At 43.9% G+C, this 21,488-nt stretch overlaps 1 protein-coding gene across 1 annotated transcript in view; it reads right to left on the minus strand.

The window, feature by feature from the left end:
• Positions 1 to 17,222: 17,222 nt before the first annotated feature.
• Positions 17,223 to 21,488, minus strand: part of HYDIN (HYDIN axonemal central pair apparatus protein) — a 1,819,717-nt gene continuing 1,815,451 nt past the window's right edge. Inside the window, exon 86 of the mRNA XM_029609235.1 lies at positions 17,223 to 20,593. Within this exon, the coding sequence (XP_029465095.1) occupies positions 20,105 to 20,593 (489 nt within the window). The 3' untranslated portion in view covers positions 17,223 to 20,104. The remainder of the gene's footprint in view (positions 20,594 to 21,488) is intronic.

Below are 21,488 nucleotides of genomic sequence, written 5' to 3' on the forward strand. Positions count from 1 at the left end.
TCCCCCTCAAGCACATGTCTGTCCCCCCAGCACATTTGCCCCCCACTCACTCATCTCTCTCCCCCCAGCACATGTCTGGCCCCCACACTCATGTACCTCGTCTTTTTGATTGTTGCCAGTTAAGTGCTTCACTCCCTTCCGTGATCACCAGACACTGCTGCTTGCAGTCAGTACTCCTCATGGCCAGGCCTCATCGGCAGCAGCAGCCAATGCAAGGATGGCTGGGCTCGTTCCACCCACCAAGCCCCCCCAAAAAAACGCGATTGACAGCAAAAATCACCCAATAATAAGCAACCCATAAACTGGAAAAAAAAAAGTGAATCTCTAGAAAAAAAAAGCCCAAACTCGCATCAGAGTTGACCGGGCTTGCGCAACACACCTGCACACTGCAGGCGACACACTAACGTGTCCCGACACACAGTTTGGAAAGCTCTGGACTAGAGACACTATATTACAGTAGATGGGGGAGGAGGGGGCGGTGGAGGGAATGCCCTTGCAAGAGATTGCCAAGCTGTCCACAGCCCAACCTACATTCTCAGTATCACCTTCAGTTCCATTCCTTGCTTGGTTGCACACTTCTGCCACCCCAGTCTCTGAAAAACTGTACAAGTTCCCTTGGATTGTGTTACTTCTGTGGGCTCCAGGGCAGTGCATCCATGTCCCTGTTTGCACTTCCTGGTCGGTACTGCAAATTGAACTTGTAAAGAGAGAATGCTGCAACAGCCAGTGCCCAGTTGTATCCAACGTTGCAGTTATTAAAATATAGGTTATTGTCCTTTTTTTTTTTTTTTTTTTTGAAAACCTGCTGCCTATTTAAGGGCTAAGAACTCTTAGAGCAGGTAATTCCCCTGTCTTAATCAGATTGCAATTTGCATAGGCCAAGGATCTTAGTCTTCCTGGATGTGGTTGATATAAAATTGCCCTTAGGCCATTCAGGCAAGCGTCTATATGCATTTCATAGGGCTTGCCTGGGTCTGCAAAAGTAAGTAATGGTGCATTAGACACCATATGATTCTTTTAAAGGCAACCACATATTTTTTAGTCCATCTTATGCCAGAGGTCTCTCACACCTTGTAATATTCCCTCTTGTCAACCATCCTATACTTCTGCTTTTGGTTCTTGGGTGAGTAGCCTTAGTAAGAACATAAGAAAATGCCATACTGGGTCAGACCAAGGGTCCATCAAGCCCAGCATCCTGCTTCCAACAGTGGCCAATCCAGGCCACAAGAACCTGGCAAGTACCCAAAAACTAAGTCTGTTCCATGTTACCATTGCTAATGGCAGTGACTATTCTCTAGGTGAACTTAATAGCAGGTATAATGGACTTCTCCTCCAAGAACTTATCCAATCCTTTTTTAAACACAGCTATACTAACTGCACTAACCACATCCTCTGGCAACAAATTCCAGAGTTTAATTGTGCGTTGAGTAAAAAAGAACTTTCTCCGATTAGTTTTAAATGTGCCCCATGCTAACTTCATGGAGTGCCCCCTAGTCCTTCTATTATCCGAAAGAGTAAATAACCGATTCACATCTACCCGTTCTAGACCTCTCATGATTTTAAACACCTCTATCATATCCCCCCTCAGTCGTCTCTTCTCCAAGCTGAAAAGTCCTAACCTCTTTAGTCTTTCCTCATAGGGGAGGTGTTCCATTCCCCTTATCATTTTGGTAGCCCTTCTCTGTACCTTCTCCATCGCAATTATATCTTTTTTGAGATGCGGCGACCAGAATTGTACACAGTATTCAAGGTGTGATCTCACCATGGAGCGATTACAGAGGCATTATGACATTTTCTGTTTTATTCACCATTCCCTTACTAATAATTCCCAACATTCTGTTTGCTTTTTTGACTGCCCCAGCACACTGAGCTGACGATTTCAATGTGTTATCCACTATGACACCTAGATCTCTTTCTTGGGTTGTAGCACCAGGTAACATGCCTACCTGGTGCAAAGGTGACAGACCTTGTGTCACCTAGATAGGATTTTAGACAGTGCTGGGAAAGAGCCAGCTGTCATGGTACATGTGGGCACCAATGACATAGGAAAATGTGGGAGGGAGGTTCTGGAAGCCAAATTTAGGCTCTTAGGTAGAAAACTAAAATCCAGAATCTCCAGATAATCATTCTCTGAAATGTTCCCTGTTCCACGCGCAGGTCACCAGAGGCAGGCAGAGCTCCGTAGTCTCAATGCGTGGATGAGACGATGGTGCGAGGAAGAGGGATTCAGTTTTGTTAGGAACTGGGGAACCTTTTGGGGAAGGGGGAGTCTCTTCCGAAGGGCTGGGCTCCACCTTAACCAGAGTGGAACCAGACTGCTGGTGCTAACCTTTAAAAAGGAGATAGAGCAGTTTTTAAACTAGAACAAAGGGGAAAGCCGACAGTCACTCAGCAGTGCATGGTTCGGAGAGATGTATCTTCAAAGGATACTAATGATGCATTAGAATTAGGGCATCTTGAGAGTGAGGTTCTAATAATAAGAAAAGTAGTCCAAGTGCCTGTAACTAAAAACTCACCTGAGCTAAAAAATTCTAACTTATCCCTATCAATTAAAAAGCAGAATGAAAATGCAAACAAAAACTTTGAAATGTTTGTATGCTAATGCCAGAGGTCTTGGAGGTAGGATGGGAGAATTTGAATGTATAGCAGTGAATGATGACATAGACTTAATTGGCATCTCAGAGACATGGTGGAAGGAGGATAACCAATGGGACAGTGCTATACCTGGGTACAAACTATATCGCAATGACAGAGAGGAGCACCCGGGAGGTGGTGTGGTGCTTTATGTCCGGGATGGCATAGAGTCCAACAGGATAAACATCGCACGAGACTAAATGCACAGTTGAATCTTTATGGATAGAATCCCTTGTGTGTCGGGGAAGACTATAGTGATAGGAGTAAACTACCGTCTACCTGGTCAAGATGGTGAGACTGACAGTGAAATGCTAAGAGAAATTAGGGAAGCTAACCAAATTGGTAGTGCAGTAATAATGGGAGACTTCAATTACCCCAATATTGACTGGGTAAATGTATCATCAGGACATGCTAGAGAGATAACGTTCCTGGATGGAATAAATGATAGCTTTATGGAGCAATTGGTTCAGGAACCGACGAGAGAGGGAGCAATTTTAGATCTAATTCTCAGTGGAGAACAGGATTTGATGAGAGAGGTAACGGTGGTGGGGCCGCTTGGAAAAGATGATCATAATATGATCAAATTTGATTTAATGACTGGAAGAGGAACAGTGTGCAAATCCACGGCTCTCGTGCTAAACTTTCAAAAGGGAAACTTTGATAAAATGAGAAAAATTGTTAGAAAAAAACTGAAAGGAGCAGCTACAAAAGTAAAAAATGTCCAAGAGGCGTGGTCATTGTTAAAAAATACCATCCTAGAAGCACAGTCCAGATGTATTCCACACATTAAGAAAGGTGGAAAGAAGGCAAAACGATTACCGGCATGGTTAAAAGGGGAGGTGAAAGAAGCTATTTTAGCCAAAAGATCTTCATTCAAAAATTGGAAGAAGGATCCAACAGAAGAAAATAAGATAATGCATAAGTGTTGGCAAGTTAAATGTAAGACATTGATAAGACAGGCAAAGAGAGAATTTGAAAAGAAGTTGGCTGTAGAGGCAAAAACTCACAGTAAAAACTTTTTAAAATATATCCAAAGCAGAAAGCCTGTGAGGGAGTCAGTTGGACCGTCGTCCCCGGTCCACCTCCCCTGACCCCAACGGGTCCGCGCTGGATGCGCAGGGAGGGCCGACCTGAAGCGGAGGGAGGCAGGGATCCAAAGAGGGCGCTTAGCGCCATCGCGTGCAGTTTAAAGGGCTCTGGGGCGCCTGTCCTGATGTCGGGCCTTGGTGGGTGGGCTTCCCGCAGTTTTTATTTTTTGTTTTACTGTTCGGCCGTCCCCCTTTTTACTTTCCCTTCGGCTCAGGGGGGGTGGGGTCTGGTCAGGTCCGTGAGAGGGCCGCAAGCCTCACCTGCCTCGAGGGTGGAGGAGTCATCTCCGGTCCCCGGTCCATTTCCCCTGACCCCGACGGGTCCGCGCCCATATTGGTTCTTGTCTATATCCAGTTCTCTTTTCCCACCGTCAAAGTGGGGAGTGATTTTGAAGTTGCATCAAGGCTATTGATTGAAGGTAGTAATCCCCATGCCTTCTGTTAAGGGTAATAACTGCTGATTCATGCAGATTTCCCACATATACCTTCTTTATTTCCATCCTCTAGTCTTTAGGGATCCACAGTGTTTGTCCCATGGCTCTTTGACTTTGTTGACTGTTTTCTTCTTCACCACCTCCTCTGGAAGGGCATTCCAGGCATCTACCACCCTCTCCATGAAGAAATATTTCATGATGTTGGTTCTGAGTCCCCCCTGGAGTTTTAATTTCATGACCCCTAGTTCTACTGTTTTCTTTCTGACAGAAAAGGTTTGAAGTTTGTGCATCATTAAAACCTTTCAGGAATCTGAAGGTCTGTATCATATCTCCCCTGCACCTCCTCTTTTCCCGAGTATACATATTTAGTTTCTTCAGACTCTCCTCATATGTCACCATATGCACCCCCAGCCCCATCAGTCCTTAACAAGTTTCTCTCCTTTATTTTCCCATCCTCTAGCCTCATCAGTCCCCTACAGGTTTCTCTCCTCCCCTCTCTCCCTCCCCAGCCCCATCAGTCCCCCACCTTTTTTTCCCCTCATCAGTTTCTTTCAATTTGCTTCTCTCCTCTCCCCGGCTCCTTTTCTCTTCTCCTCCCCGGCCCCTTCAATTTCTTTTATTCCTCCTCACATTTCTGCTGCCGCTATCTATTGCTGCTTCCGGACTGCTCCATCTGCTGGCCTGGGCTGCTCTCTTCACGCTTCTCTCGGTCTGAGGCTAGTGAGCATGTGGTACTTCCTGTAGGCTGATGACATTCTTTGCGAGATTAACCCACAGGAAGTGATACCAGTACAAATTGAGAGTTATAGTAGAAACAGCTGCATGGGTTCCTTCTGCTCCTTTCTGGGTATGGGACAGGCATAGCAGCACACAAGATCTCAGAAATGGGAATTTAAAAAAGTTGGAAGGGCTAGGGCTCAGGTGGCCAACTCCGTCTTAATACCTGTGATCATAGCTCCCCTGCTTTGGAGAGATTCATGCCTTAAAGTGCCCTGCTGTCCCACACTGTAGCACACACCATACTGCTTATTGTATCTTCTAGATGTGAACAACATAGTGTTATTGGACTGTCTGGGTGGCACCTCCTCCCTCTACTCCATCTCTAGAGAGTCAAATCTGGTCTGCAGAACCTCTGGCCTTGATGCCAGCTCATGGATCCTAGCCTGGTATTCCTTTCCTGGGGTTGAAGTAGGTCTATGGTGCCCTCCCCCACCAATTTCTGCCAGAGTCTGTACTATAGTGGTGGTGGTGGTGGGAGGTGGGGGAGGTGGATAATCCTAGAGGGTCTTAACTTCTGATACCACTCTCCAGAGCTTAATTTGTAGACAAAAAGGAAGTGGAACTCTGGGAGGGGGGGGGGGGGGATGTTAAAGTGAGCAGAATTATACCGGTGCAAAGGGGCAAGACCAGGGCTGGATATAAAAACTCTGTCTCCAGAGCACACGCATGCTCTCTCAAACATATACACACATACCTAAATGCACTCTTCACACTCTTAACATACGTGATGACCATTGATATACACATACTCATATTACACACACACACCTTCACCACCCTCTCATACATATACACACCCCCACCCCACCCTCTCATACACTCACACATCACCACTCCCACCACCCTCTCATACACACTCACCCCCACCCTCTCATACACACACCACTCCCACCACCCTCTCATATACACACACACCACCACTCCCACCACCCTCTCATACATATACACACCCCCCCCACCCCACCCTCTCATACACACACACACCACCACTCCCACCACCCTCTCATACATACGCACTCACCCCACCCTCTCATACACACACACACACACCACCACTCCCACCACCCTCTCATACATACGCACTCACCCCCACCCTCTCATTCACACACACACGCACCACCACTCCCACCACCCTCTCATACATACGCACTCACCCCCACCCTCTCATAACAACACCACACACCACCACTCCCACCACCCTCTCATACATACGCACTCACCCCCACCCTCTCATACACACACACACACCACTCCCACCACCCTCTCATACATACACCCCCACCCCACCCTCTCATACACACACACACACACCACCACCCCACCACCCTCTCATACATACACACTCAGCCCACCCTCTCATACACACACAAACACACCACCACTCCCACCACCCTCTCATACATACACACTCACCCCCACCCTCTCATACACACACACCCACCACTCCCACCACCCTCTCATACATATACACTCACCCCCACCCTCTCATACATACATACTCACCCCCACCCTCTCATACACACACACACACACCACCACTCACCACCTTCTCATACATATACACACCACTCCCACCACCCTCTCATACATATGCACTCACCCCCACCCTCTCATATACACACCACTCCCACCACCTTCTCATATACACACACACACCACTACTCCCACCACCCTCATACACACACACCACCACTCCCACCACCCTCTCATATACACACCATTCCCACCCTCCCTCTCAGACACACCCTCTCATAAAGTCATCCATCCACACCCACCCTTTGATATACATAATGCCCACCCTTTCATATGTATATGACGTTAAACAGCACCAGAACACCAGGCGTCGCGCGCCGTGCATCATGAGCCGAAGGGGCGCGACAAAGGGGCACTCCCCTTTGTGCATCCCGTAGTGTTAGCCATTCCCCATGTTCTTTTATATCCCTTCTTAACAATCCCCATATTTAAATGTTTAATGTATTTGACAAAGGTAACGCATGAGTTCCTGCAAATTTTGTTTAAATGTAAACCGATGTGATATGTATAATCGAACACCGGTATATAAAAATAAATAAATAATGGGGGGCTGATGACATCAGCGGAGCGAGTGGCTGCCTAATCCACAGCTCCTGACCGATCCGGCGGGAATCTTTAATGCTACTAGCCATCCAGTGACGATTTTTCGCTACAACAGCCATACCCTGCATCTGAAAGCTGAGCCATGTCTTGTCGGAAGAAAGAGCATGATTTACAGCAGTACTCTTATCAAAAAGCAAATTGAGACGACCGCGCCGAAAATTCCAAGATGGCGGGCTCGGCCGAATCGATAACTCCTGAGGAGGCTAAGGGCCTAACGACACCACCAGACACAGAAATTCCAACTAGGGGTGAGTTTAAGGTCTGGTTCCGGGAATTAAGACACGATCTGCAAGCTTTTAAAGCGGAGATCCGTGAGGTGGTGGGCGAACTTCGGGAGGAAGTTAGCGACATGGGGCGTAGCATATTTGAATACGAAACGCTAACAGAGGCCCACACGGAATCTCTTAGCAAGCTCAAAAAAGAGAATGCCATTATATCGCAAGACCTACAGCAAATCTCCATGAAACTAGAAGATTTAGAAAATAGATATTGCAGAGTGAATCTTAGATTCAGAGCCATTCCAGATACCCCTGAATATGCAGACTGCATACAAGTTATCATGAAACTTTGCTCAGAGCTAATACAAAAGCACAGACATAGTGATGCTGGGGAAGCTATTCCCCCTCCAGCAGTGAAAATAGAGAGAGCTCATCGGGCACTGGGCCCAAAGGTAGCCAACAAGGTCAAGGATGTAATAGTCTGCTTCCACGAACACGCAGTTAAGGAACGGATCTATTCAGCTGCGCGCAAGCAGGGGAAACTTCTACTGGATGGGCACGAGATACAGGTTTACACTGATCTTTCGCCTCTCACTCTTAAGAAACGCTCTGAATTGAGGCCTGCCACGATGATACTGAACAAAGAAAACATCCGCTATCGGTGGTTATTCCCCTTCGGGATAGCGTTTACAGTCCAAGGCAGGACATACAGGGCTCAATCTTTAAAGGAGGCGGTGAACTGCCTCCAAGAAGCAGGCTTTCAAGTTCCGGAATACCAGGCCCCAGCTTCACCTGCTACAGTACAGAAGGATGAACCCCGTTGGCAGAGAACAGGCAAAGGGGGAAAGAGACTACGCCGCACACCAGATCCGGAAATTACTGCTATGGAACCCACCTGATGTCTCTTTTTCCATTTCCTTTTGGCAAAGTTGAGTATGCTTTAGAGATTGGCACTGGATGTTTACTTATTTCTATGCTGCATTTTTGTTTCTCATGATTCCCTGCCGGGAGGGGCAGCAGGAGTTCTGCTGAACCATGCCTCCTGATGTGGGACACGAGATCGCAGATTTACATGGTCTCGTGGAAAGGGGAGGGGGGGTGAGGGGGGTTGGGGTTGGGGAAGCATCGCTATACCAGCAATTGACACATTTACATATATGCATAACTCTTTATTATGGACTTTCGCTACCACACAGCACATCATGTCTATGGATGCTCCGCAGGGGACTAGACTATTTTTGGTTTGGTATAATGTCCACTTTTAAATTGATTTCTATCAATGTAAAAGGCTTGAATTCTCCTTACAAACGCAAGCTTCTGTTTAAAGATCTACAGAGGACTAACACTGCCATTGCTCTGGTTCAGGAAACGCATTTGAAACAGAGATTCGAGCATCTGATGCAGTCGCATCACTACCCACAACAATTTTGGTCTGCTTGTACGAAAACTTCACGATATGCAGGAGTGGGAATTTTGTTCCAGAAAGATTTCGCTTTTGAACTACTTAACTGTGTATCTGATCCAGAGGGGCGATATATTTTGCTTACTGTTTTAGTTGCGGGGGAAAAATTTACATTGTTAAATGTTTATGCACCAAATGTTCAACCAGCTGTATTTTTTTGATAAGTTACTTAATACTGTTCAACTACATCTAGAGGGCCATCTCTTGGTGGCTGGAGACTGCAACATTCCCCTTAATCCTACACTTGACACATCTGCTGGCCGGGGGTCGGTATCTAAGAAGGATAGACGTGGCCTACTTTCCTTTCTATGCCATTTCCACCTTGTAGACACGTGGCGTTTCTTATTCCCAAAACAGCGAGAGTATACGTTTTATTCTAAACCACATAAATTATATACCAGAATCGACTATATTTTTGCCGATAAAGGTTTCCTTCCCAGAGTGACCAAGGCCAACATAGGGGTTTTCACATGGTCCGATCATGCCCCGACGGGGGTGGACTTATCATTCCCATTATATGATTGTGGTCAGAGGTTTTGGAGGCTAAATGATAGCCTTCTAGAGGATACTCAATTTCTGACACAGTATAAACAGCACATCACTGAGTATCTCCAACTTAATTCGACTCCAGATATTTCCCCGGTAGAAATATGGGACTGCTTAAAAGCGGTGATACGGGGGAAGCTTATAGCAAGAGCCTCGTTTGTAAAAAAGACCGAGAGACAGGAACAGACATCTCTCTGTAATAGACTTGCGTCACTAGAACGACGACATAAGCAGACATCATCTGAGGAGGTACTGAGACAGGTAGAGCAATGCCGAGCACAGATTTCAGCGTTAGATGCAGCTAAAATAGCTTATGATCTGGAGCGGGCAGAACAAGCTTATTTTGAGGGGGGCAATAGGGCCGGGAAACTGTTGGCTAATAAGCTGAGGGCAAAACGTATGCAGAACCTCATCACTAAGATCAGGGATGAACAGGGGACATCACTTACCTCTAATGAGAACATCAGGCAATGTTTTCTTCGGTTTTACGCCAAATTGTACCAAGGCAGTACTGATGTTGCTGCTACTGACATTGAGGCCTATCTGAGAAGCATCTCCCTGCCTCAATTGTTAGAGAGTCATTGTGAATCCCTGGACGCTGAAATTACTTCTTTAGAAGTTTCTTATGCCATAAAGCAATTGAAGGTAAATGTCACCTAATCTGGATGGATTCACTGCCCGTTTCTATCAGTGTTTTGTGGAGGAGTTGGCAGGTCCCCTATCCCAAATGTTTAATGCACTACGAACGGGGGGAAATCTCTCGCCAAATTCCAACGTGGCTGGTATCACCATTATAGCAAAGCCGGGAAGGGATGCCACACTGTGTGGCTCTTACCGGCCTATATCTCTGTTAAATATTGATCTCAAATTATTGGCTAAAATTTTGGTGAGCCGGTTAAATAATTACATTGCGTATTTAATCCATCCAGACCAGGCGGGCTTCATACAAGAGTGTATGGTCTCTGATAATGTCAGGAAGATTCTAGACTCTTTATGGTGGGTTAAACGTTGCAAATCCCCTTTCTTATTGATGGCTATGGACGCTGAAAAAGCCTTTGATTTGGTTCATTGGCCATTTCTCTTTCATACCCTTGGGAAAATGGGTTTCGGTCACTATTTCATTAATTGGATACAAAAATTGTACGACTGGCCTCGGGCATGTATAAAAGTGAATGGGGGGTATTCCACTTATTTCCCAGTTGGAAGGGGGACTAGGCAGGGGTGTCCCTTATCCCCGCTACTATTTGCAATCTTTATTGAACCACTTGCCCAGAAAATTAGGGAAGCTCCAGGGGTCATGGGCATACAAGTGGGAAATTTCTCTTCTAAATTGGCCATGTTTGCGGACGATGTGATATTGACATTGACTAACCCTGTGAACTCTCTACCGATAGTGGTGGATATTATCAAATCATTTAGTCGGGTCTCGGGATACTCCCTTTATTGGGGTAACACTGAAATTCTTAATGTTTCCCTTTTAGACTCCCAGGTTAAAGCGCTTAAAGCAGCCTTCCCGTTTAGGTGGGCCAAAGAAAAAAATAAAATATCTGGGGGTTTATATTGGGGCTCACAAGGATCTATTTAGTCTTAATTATCCTCCATTACTATCTAAAATGTATAGAGAATTGGAAGAGTGGAGCCGCTACCACATATCGTGGTTGGGGCGTATAGCCACCTTTAAGATGAATATTCTCCCTAGACTGTTACCTATTTCAGACTCTACCCGTTAATATTCCCACCCGCATGTTAGTAAAATGGCAAAGGCGCCTCTTGAAATATGTATGGCAGGGTAAGCACCCACAAGTAGCTCAGAAAGTGCTTTTTCGCCCGAAACTACATGGGGGGGGGATGACGATTCCCAACTTAGTATGGTATCACGCTGCTGCCCATCTTAGAGTGGTAGCAGAATGGCATAGGAAGGGAGAGGGAAAACCCGGGATAGCCCTGGAACAGGAATTGGTAGGAACGCGTCCCTTAGCTGCATTGATTTGGAGGCCTCGGACAGAATGGCCTAAACTGCAGGACCTTCCACCCCCGGTGCAACATACTTTTCAAATTTGGCATACATGGCGTAAGGTTTTCATGGGGGACCGGATGGGTTCCATTAAGTCGGCTCCTTTTTACCATCATGATTTCCTGGAGGGGGAGGCGCACCTGGTATATAAAACATGGCTTAGGAAAGGTATCGCTACCTGCGACCAATTATGGGAAAATAATAGTTGGGTGCCCTTTGAAACGCTTCAGGACAGATTTGGCCTCAGTTCAGGAGAACATTATCGTTATTTACAATTGCTGACATATGGCCACAAATCAGACCTGAAGAGAGATCTTCAATCACCGGTATCCTTATTTGAAACCTTTTGTAAGGTAGTAGATAGGATGCCCAGGTTGCTTTCCAGAATTTATAAACTACTAAACAGAGATCTGAAATCCGTACCTTCTTTTGTCACTGCTTGGGAGAGGGATCTTGGGGAGTCCTTAGGTGAAGATTTCTGGGACGCTACATATAATACACTGGGGAAAGGCTTGATTATCCGCTACTTTGGTGGAAAATAGCCTTAAATTGTTATATAGATGGTACTACACTCCGGTCCAACTGCACCGCATCTTCCTAGGCCTTTCGGATAAATGCTGGAAAGGTTATGGAAACGAGGGAACCTTTTTTCACCTTTGGTGGACTTGTAAGGTGATTTCCAGGGTATGGGAGACAGTTTCCAACTGGCTCTCAGAAATTTTACACATACCCTGTGTGTTAACTCCGCAGATGGCGCTACTAAATGGGGGGCTATCTATGGAAGATACTTTATAAACTGTCTTTGATGTGTATGTGGCTATGGCAACCAGATGCGAAATAGCGTTACAATGGAAGACCCCGATAGGCCCATCTCTAGCTAAAATCCAAGCCAGAGTGGATAAAATACATAATCTTAGTAAAATCACAGCACACAAACAGCATAGAATGGGGTACTTTCATAAGATCTGGCAGCCCTACCAGAATTGGCGTGCCCTCCAACACATCGACTGAGTAGGCTTGGAGATTCCTTTGCAAGGATAGTGCGAAACACGATAACTAGTTTGTTATGTGTCAATTGTAAATGTTCATGATTATGTGTATAATGAGAAGGCGGGGTGGGGGGAAAAATAACTCACAGAGACTGTTTTCGGTTATATGTTTATTGTACTTATACAATTGTGTATTTATAAATGTTATTCTTACAGTTTTCTCCGACCTGTCTCTAATAAAAACTTCAATTAAAAAAATAAAAATAAATAAATAATAAATGTATATACACACCCTCTCATACACACTCACAAAATATCTCTCACACACAGGCACTCACTCTCACAGGGCAAGTCTCTTTTACCCACACATTTTGGACCTTTTCTCTGGTTGCACAACAAGGCCTCTTCTGCCGCTAGCTGTGGGGAAAATGTTGGCGGCACTCAGACCCTTTCCTGCCGCCTGTGAGGAAAACACCAGCAGCACTGCAGTGACTTCCTTGGCTGCTGGATAGTGGCGTACCTAAAGTATTTGGCACCTGGGGTGGATACTTTCTTTGGCACCCCCCAAGATTCACTTCTCTGTATCCCTTCCCCTCCCAGATTCTCTTCTCCATCTCCCTCCAAGGTCACACTTCCTACCCCACTCCCCATCAGAGATACAGCAGCAGCTTCCTCCTTCAGCCCCAGCGACAGACGGGGTCTTCATTTTTCTTGAGGCCGTGTGAGGGCTGGTGCAGCTCTGCTTCTTGTATTTGCGGGGGGGGGGGGGGGGGCAGTGCTGTTAGTGCACTATGTGCAAATGCTAATGCTGCCTCTTCGTGCGACCCAGGACACTCGCTGATCTTCCTTCTGCTTCGGGCCACAACTGCATGACCTTTCCGTTTTCCTGCCCACACTGACCCACCACTTCCGCTTCCAGGCTGCGCGGGTGAGAAGAAGAAAAGGCTATGCAGTTGCTGGTTCCAGACCTGTAACTTACACTGGCCCTGCTTCCACTGTGCATGGCCCGGAGGCTTCCCGCTTCTTCCGCCATGAGCAGGATGGGCTCTGCTTGTGGCCACCGACTTCCTAGCTGGCACCCCACTCTGGGGTGAATCGCCCCCTCCCTTTAGTATGCTGCTACCGCTGGATCCTCCTTTTGCTGGCAAGGAGTGGGAACCCCGCCAGCACGTCACAAGTCCGTGCCGCCGCAGGATTTTTCTTTTGCTAGCGGGGAGTGGAAACCCTGCCAGCATGTCGCTGCTCTACGCTGCCAGCACCTGCTTGCCAGAGTTTGCCTGAATGAAGGTTGAGGCAGTTGTGGCAGGAGGGTTTTTTGATAAATTATTAATTTTTATTTTATTATGAGATTTATGTAACTTTTTAGCTATTACTTTATTTTATTTTATGATTTATATTTATTTTGTATGTTACTCATTAATAAACAGATTATAAAAAAAAATGTTTAACAAGGCTTTAAAGACCCATCTTTTTTCATAAGCCTTCAAGTAAAATGTTTCCACTACCAGCCCAGCAATGTATTTACAAGCAGGCATTAAGTATTAGGTAGAACGTATTGGGCCAGATTTTAAAAAGGTTATGCGTGCTGGGCCTAAAGCCCTGGGACACGTGTAAGTCCTGGGGCTTTACTAAAGGGACGGGGCGGGACGTGGGCGAGGCAGTCCAGGGGTGGGGACGGGGTCAGGCTCCCGGCACAGCGGCCATATTTGCTGCTGTGCCGGGGATCGCGCACTGGCAGTTGGCTGGCGCGCCCAACTTGCACCTGCCCAGAGGCAGGCGCAAAAGGAGGTGAGAGGAGATAAAGGTCGGGGGGTGTAAGGGATATTGCAGAATCAGCTGCAGCATTGACATTCGGCCTGGAATGGAGATGACCTATCCTTGAACTGCAAGAACAGATAGTGAGCAATCCTGTCCTGGCATAAATAAGTTTGCACCTGCCATACAGTAGGCTATAAATAAGTTTGCACTTCGCATGAACCCTTCGGCACCTGGCATACAGTAGGCTATAAATAAGTTTGCACTTCACATGAACCCTTCGGCACCTGGCATACAGTAGGCTATAAATAAGTTTGCACTTCGCATGAACCCTTCGGCACCTGGCATACAGTAGGCTATAAATAAGTTTGCACTTCACATGAACCCTTCGGCACCTGGCATACAGTAGGCTATAAATAAGCTTGCACCTGGCATAAAGATAAGATTACTTCGCACGCACATAAGCTTGCACCTGGCATACAGTAGGCTATAAATAAGCTTGCACCTGGCATAAAGATAAGATTACTTCGCACGCACATAAGCTTGCACCTGGCATACAGTAGACTATAAAAGAAAGGTAACTTTGGACGACAAACTGAGAGAGAAAGAGTTCCTTTGCAGAAGAGCAAAGTGATGTTTTTTTTGTCCTTTGTAGACGTACAAAGTGAAGATCCCTTTTTCGCCTGTGATGTGCTCTCTCCTTGCCAGGCTGATGATGAAAAGGGTGTAGTGAGTATTGGCCGAAATATTGTGCACGGATACAGATGTATATGCTTAAGCTTAGAACTGTATATGCTTAGAACTGTATATGCTTAGATACTTTTAATACTTGGACTTAAGATTGTATACCAATAAACATATTATTTTACTTTTACCTTATCCTCGCCTACCTGATTCCTTACATGGGGTTAAAGTAGGGCTAAGAGGGGGAAAGGTTAGGGGAAGGGGTGGGATGGTCAGGCTAGGGGGAAGGGAACGGGGGAAGGCAGCGCGGCTCGGCGCGTGCAAGGTACACAATTGTGCACCTCCTTGCGCATGCTGACCCAAGGTTTTATAATATGCGCGCGCACAACCTTTTAAAATCTACCCCATTATGAATACTTTTGTAATATTGTTAGTCTATTTTATTTCTATGCTGTCCTATTATTATTTTAATTATGGATGTCTATTTCGATAATTGCTTATTTTAATTCCTGTGCTTTGAACTGTTTGTCTATTTCATTGTGACCTGCTTGAAACATTATGAAGTGTGTGAGCTATAAATTTTTAAAATAAATGAGATCTACCATTTCCTTCAGTTTGTCTCCAGATAGGTTATCTTCTGTGAGTGGAGCATCTGCTATGTTCCTGAAGCCATGAAGTTCTAAACCATTCCAGCCTTCTACTACCTTTGGCTGTAGCTGATGTTCTTGAGGAAGAATCATGCACATTGTAAGCTCAATATCTACGGTGCTTTTCGCATTCTTCTCCTTCATTAAGAACTAGTGCTGAGAAGCCCATTGAGCCTGCAGAAAGCTGGTGAGAGTCGTCCCTTTGGTTCTGCAAGGTCTGGAGGATCTTTTTTTTTTTTTTGCCATACTATCCAATAGTTTGGCATCTTTTCGAGGTGGAGTTATGTGCATGAGTCTTGAAATATTTTGTTAAAGCTAATTCCATCACGGATTCATACAGCAGTTGCACTTTTATGACCAGAATAGGGCTGGACTTTTTATATTTTAAGTCTAGTTTTCTTGCTAGTGGTAAACTAGTTAATGGTGTTTGTCGCATCCTTGTTTGGAGGTCTTGTAACACCCTATGTCAGGGAGTGGCCAAATCCAGTCCTCAAGAGCTACAAATATTCTGATTTTTAGGATATCCACAGTGAATATGCAAGCACTGCCTCCACTGTGAGAGCATTGCCGGTTGTGTAAATTATTAGCATTGCTGCCCAAGCAATGCTCTGACAACAAGGTTGGTAGCTGAGGATTAAAGGAATAATGTAGGAAACACAGGATTTGGATTTAAACTGTAATCCCCACTTTTACATAGGATTCAGATGAATAACTACTTTTTAAGGTGGTGCTGAATGTCACTGCAGTAACATCTGCAAATTTGTACAAGAGCCCAGTACCAAAAACCTCTTCCCCAATGTGCGTCATGCTCCCAAGGACCTCCAGTGTTCTGAACTCTGCTCCAAGAGAACGTTATCTCCTCTGCAATATTGACTTCAGCAACTAGCACTCCTATTCCAGATTGCAGCAGCTCTTAATGAACACAATCACAAAGGTTCACTAGGAGTTACAGCAATGGCTCTGTAACTCCTAGTGATTTACAGCTGATCTAATCCCAAACTGTCTCTCTCCTGCTGCCCACTCTAACTGGGATTCTTTCTATGTCCCTCTTCTGTCTCTGCCTGGGCAGATTTGAAAAATCTTTGTTCTCTCAGCTTTCTCATTGGTCAAATCCTCCCGTTTGTTCCATTAGCTCTTAAAATTGTGCAATTCCATGGGGCAATGACCGACTGAGGAGCCATGTTGAGAAGGGCTGCAGAGGTCTTAGAAACAGAAAATCATCCGTTTCCTGCTGCAGTTTTGTGCCAGGCATGATGGTATATGGTCTGACTGCAGAAAGAGCAAGATAAGAGGGATCTGCCAACTACGCCAGAATTTGTCATTTATCTTGGGCTCAGATTTGGAAAGGTAATTTAAATTCACATTCTTTCTTTCTATCTCTCTCATTTCCTTTTCTCTCCAACATCTTTTCTCATCTCAGTTCTTGCCATCTTTCTCTATTCTCCACCTCTCATCTGCCTCCCACCCACTATCTCCTTCTTCCATCATTCTCTCTCTCTCACCTCCATTTGGTACATCCCCTCCTTTGTATCTCAGCTCTCCCTCTTCCATCTCTTTTCCTTTCTTAGTCCCTTCTTCTCTCTCCAAGAGAACCATGAAGATTAGGAGAGTATTTAGGACAGAGATTATCTATTTTTACCTCCACCTTACCTTCAAGCGTGACCACTCTCTCTACCTAACTGCCTAGCTTTCCAAAACTTGCCACTGTAGCAGCTCTCAGTCCCAGGCAGGAGGACATTTCCACAATATTTTCCCATATCCTGAGACTGTGTAACATTTTCAGTCCAAGAGGGCTTCTTTACCAGACCATATAGATGAAAATAAACAAGAGTCCGGAGGGTGCATAAATATCTTTATTTCAAATTAGAATTGTATAAGCATGACAAGAAAAAATGGGCTAACACATTGTGCTAGAAACCCATTTATAGTTCTACGATGGACGTCTTAGAGTAGTATTAAGATCAGGTTTTGGATTTCACATGCTTTTATCTCTTAAAGAAAATGCAGTCTGTATGTTTTCATGTCTTGCATTTTATATTTCTTTTTTCAAAATGTTAATATGAAGGCTTATGGCACTACTGCATGGAAGGCAAGGGCCCTCAACTCACCAGAGTATTACCAGGAAATAGCCAACCTTATAGGGCATTATTATTATTATATTTATCCCACTGGATGTTTTAAATTAAAAACAAGATTTAAAATCATTATTTTTATTTTGAAACTGCTTTAATAATGTCCTATTGATCATTATTATTTTTAGAGAGATTCCATATTCTAGATCTCCAGTATCAAATTCATTCCAATATAGCTTACAATAAATATTAAACTAAAACAAGATCTTGCCAGGAAATTATACTTTGGGAAGACAAACGATTTATATGATTACCAAAACTGAGTCCTGTCCTATTTTCATATAAATATGCTATTTTCTCATATCATCACTATCCTTGAGAGCTAGCAATTTCATTTGGTGCAAGACTGTTTTTAATGAGGGATACTATGCATGAGAAGATGGTATAAGATAGCTTTATATCAGAGAGACAGAAGTTACAATTAGAGCCTAGATAATGCAGTGAAATATACTTGTGTGGGAATACAGTGATTAAAAAGTGCTTGGTTATTTTTTAGTGCAATTTGTATATACAAGCATTTTTAATTCACATCTCCTATATTTGGTGTGTTTGTAAAGATGTTCTCATTCCTCATGTTTGCTTCGGCTGAGGTTAGAATGGATTATATCAAAATGTCCCAGAAAAATCCAACTGACAGGCCAGTTTTCTAGTGTAAGGAGATAGAGCACAAAATAAAGAGGAATAATTTGAATACTTAGTACAGTAGGGTAAATTTAGAACTCACAGATGTGCACAAAGCTTTCAATTGAGGGTCACATTTTGGATTCAGGCAAAATTAGTGTAAACAATATATAAAAGCTTGCATGTAAGTTTGCTTGCACAATTTTAAGTGCAATTAAGGGTCAAACAAGTTTGTAGGTGATACCTTTTTATTGGACTAATGTTATATGTCTGTGACAAGCTTTTGAGAGTTATCCTGACTGCCCTGATGAAACCCAATAAAAAAGTATCATCCACAACTTGATTTTTTGACTCTTAATTCCATATATCCAAGCATACTAACAGAGCAACCACAGTTCTTTGGACAATTTTGAAATGGCACACCTTTTTTTTTTTTTTTGGCTAAAAAAGATTTTCCTGCAAATTCAGGAAGGAAAAATCCACACAAAGAAACTGTGCATGCAAAAACTTGTGCAAAACATGCTGTGGGACTTTTGCCCATATGTTTGAAATGTAATAATTTAGCTAAAGTCCCACAGCCCGTCTTGCGCAAGTTTTAGTGTCCATGATTTTTCTGTAGAATTCTTTCCCTTGCGAAGATTTAGAAAATGAAATCCTTGGGCAAAGGCTATGCCATCTCAAAATTGTGCAATCCCAACAGACTTGCAGGCTTTCTGCCCTTTATTTGTGCAAAACTTAAATTTGGTCCTAAGAGTGCAATTTTATGTCAGATGTGAATGTTAAAGGGAACAGAGTGCCTGTGCAATAAGGGCCTTTTCTATATATTAAAAATAGCATACAATGCATTTAGAGGTCATTTTCTAAGCCATTCACATGCATAAAACACTGGTTTATTCATGCAAATGACTTTGTTTTATAAAGTTGTCTAGTTTTGGGCACATAAAAGTATGCACATAACCAGATTTTGTGCATACTTCTATGCATACAAAAGAAAGGCATTCCGAGGGGGGGTGTGTGCAATTGAAATGTATGCACATATTTTATATTTTTAAAAAGTATGTGTGCAAATTAACATTCACAAGTTATGCCCTGCAAAGAGCAGATGTAACTTTGTGTGGGCGACTTTGTGCATGTGATTTCAAATAATTTTCAGAGAAGTCTTGTGTGCATAAGTCCACTTTGAAAATTGGTGTAACTTACACACATTTTGCCAACTTCCGTATATGGGCTTTATGAAAATTATCCTTTTACGGCTTATTGTGCTCATTAAAATCTCTCTGAAGAATTGATGTAGGAGTGTGCTAAAATTAGTACCTCCATGCATTTTTGTATGCATGTGTTTTTAATAACGTTCAATGAGAAACATTTTGTTTGTTATGAGCCTTGCATTAGCATACAGACATTCTGATGCGGTGGGTAGGAATGTCAAAGAAAAGAAGTGTAAGGGGGGAGTGACAAGATTCAGCAGACAGTTTAAAATATAAATTCTTTATAAAATGAATGTATTCCACACCAAAGCCAGACACATCCAAAAAGCACCATCTTTTGCAAGGTCCAGGGCCACGGGAATGGGCAGAAGAGGACATCTGACAATTATTTCTTTCTGAGTAGTTTGCAGTAAAAAAGGGCATCTGCATTTTACCCAGACTATTAAAAACAGGAACTTAGAGGGGTTTTCACTGATTTAAAAAAAAGAAAACATTCTGTGAGACTCTTTAGCATTTACTCTCTCCTAAAGCTAGTGAAGGTCACTATTGGTGGTAGGCACTGATATTGTTGGGTGTTCAAAAAGTAGGGAAGGGGGACATTATCTATTCCAGAGCCCACTTCGGCTGCTTGTTTCATAGGAAGGGCACTAAGAGATGGCTGCATAGCATATAGAATTATTAGGCAAGATCCCTGTACTTTCTACTTTTTGTTCTGGATTGGCTTGACTCTCAAGGATAGGAGAATGAGATCTGCCATCACTTCTCGTGAGGCACACCCTTTAGATAATAAGTCCAGGAAATGCTATGCCCAGTGCCTGTGGTTCGAGGGCAGGAGATAACAAGCTTGCCTGTGATGGGAGCTTTGCCACCTGTGGGGTTTCCCTCAAAGGACACAGTGATGTTATTTACCTTTTTGGAGCGGATGCTCTCACTACCTTTGATTGAGAACAACGGGTTGTCCACTTGGAAGGAGAAAACCACTGTCTGAGGGAAAATGTTTTTGAAAGGAATGACAGTATTAGAACCTGCTCGGATTTGGATGGGGCCCTGTGGCTTTGGAGGCAGTGATGAGCCAATTAATGGGATACTATATTCTCCTCCAGTAGGGGAGGATATGAAGAGAGTGGCTCGTGTTTCACCCAGCTGGCTAGGTTCATAAGTCACTTCCACGCTGACTTCTGTGCCTCCCTGAGACCCTGCTGCTGCATGGATAATTTTTTCTACATGGAAGTCATTATTGTCGATCTGGAAAAGAAAAATAACATTCATTGCATGGAATTAATGACATGACAGACATTCAGGGTATAATGCACAGCAGGTATATTGTTGGTATGGATCTTTTTCATGCTTAGAAAACTAATAGTGTGGTTGCCATGTTAGGCCATAGAATGGGTAATTTTCAAAGGTTTTTCTATAGGTAAAACAGTACTTTACCTCCAAAAATGGCCTTTTAAAAAATGCCCACCTAATATGTAGCTAAATGTATGAGCATAAGGCCTGTATGTGCTTAATTTTCCTTGGAGTGTGAAGAGGCATTCTTGTGCGCAGGGCTGGGAATTACAGGCATACGTTTGCATTTTAAAAAGTATACATGTAATTCCCCCAAGAAATTATGTGGATAAAAAGTACCTGCAGACTTTATGCCAATGCAGGCAGTTACAGAATTATCCTTCTTATCATTCCTAAAGAGCTACTTTTTCCTAAAGCGCTATTAGATGTATTCAGCACTGTTCTGATACACATAAGAGACAGTCCCTGCTCCATGGAGCTTACATTCTAATCAAGACAAATATACATAACTGGCTTTGGCTTGATTTAAGTGTTATAGTTCAGGAGTGTTATCATTAATATCTTGTATGTAGTGATTTCTTATTGTGTATGCTTTTATGTTAGCCGCCTAGGTATAGGCAGCATATAAATACAACAAATGAATAGTCTAGGAGAAATCTATTTATTATAGAGACTTGGTTAAAATTTCAAAGGAGCCTAAACAAGGTGGTGAGTTTTTAACTAGATTTGTGTACAGCCAGAGAGAGAGCATGAAACAACTCAGGAGGTCTATTCCAGACATATGGCTCTGCAAAATGGAAAGTGCAGAGTCAGGAGTTGGAGAAGAACCCAGATAACAGTGACTTGCCTG

The sequence above is a fragment of the Rhinatrema bivittatum genome, chromosome 7, assembly GCF_901001135.1.
Source record: "Rhinatrema bivittatum chromosome 7, aRhiBiv1.1, whole genome shotgun sequence".
NCBI lineage: Eukaryota > Metazoa > Chordata > Amphibia > Gymnophiona > Rhinatrematidae > Rhinatrema > Rhinatrema bivittatum.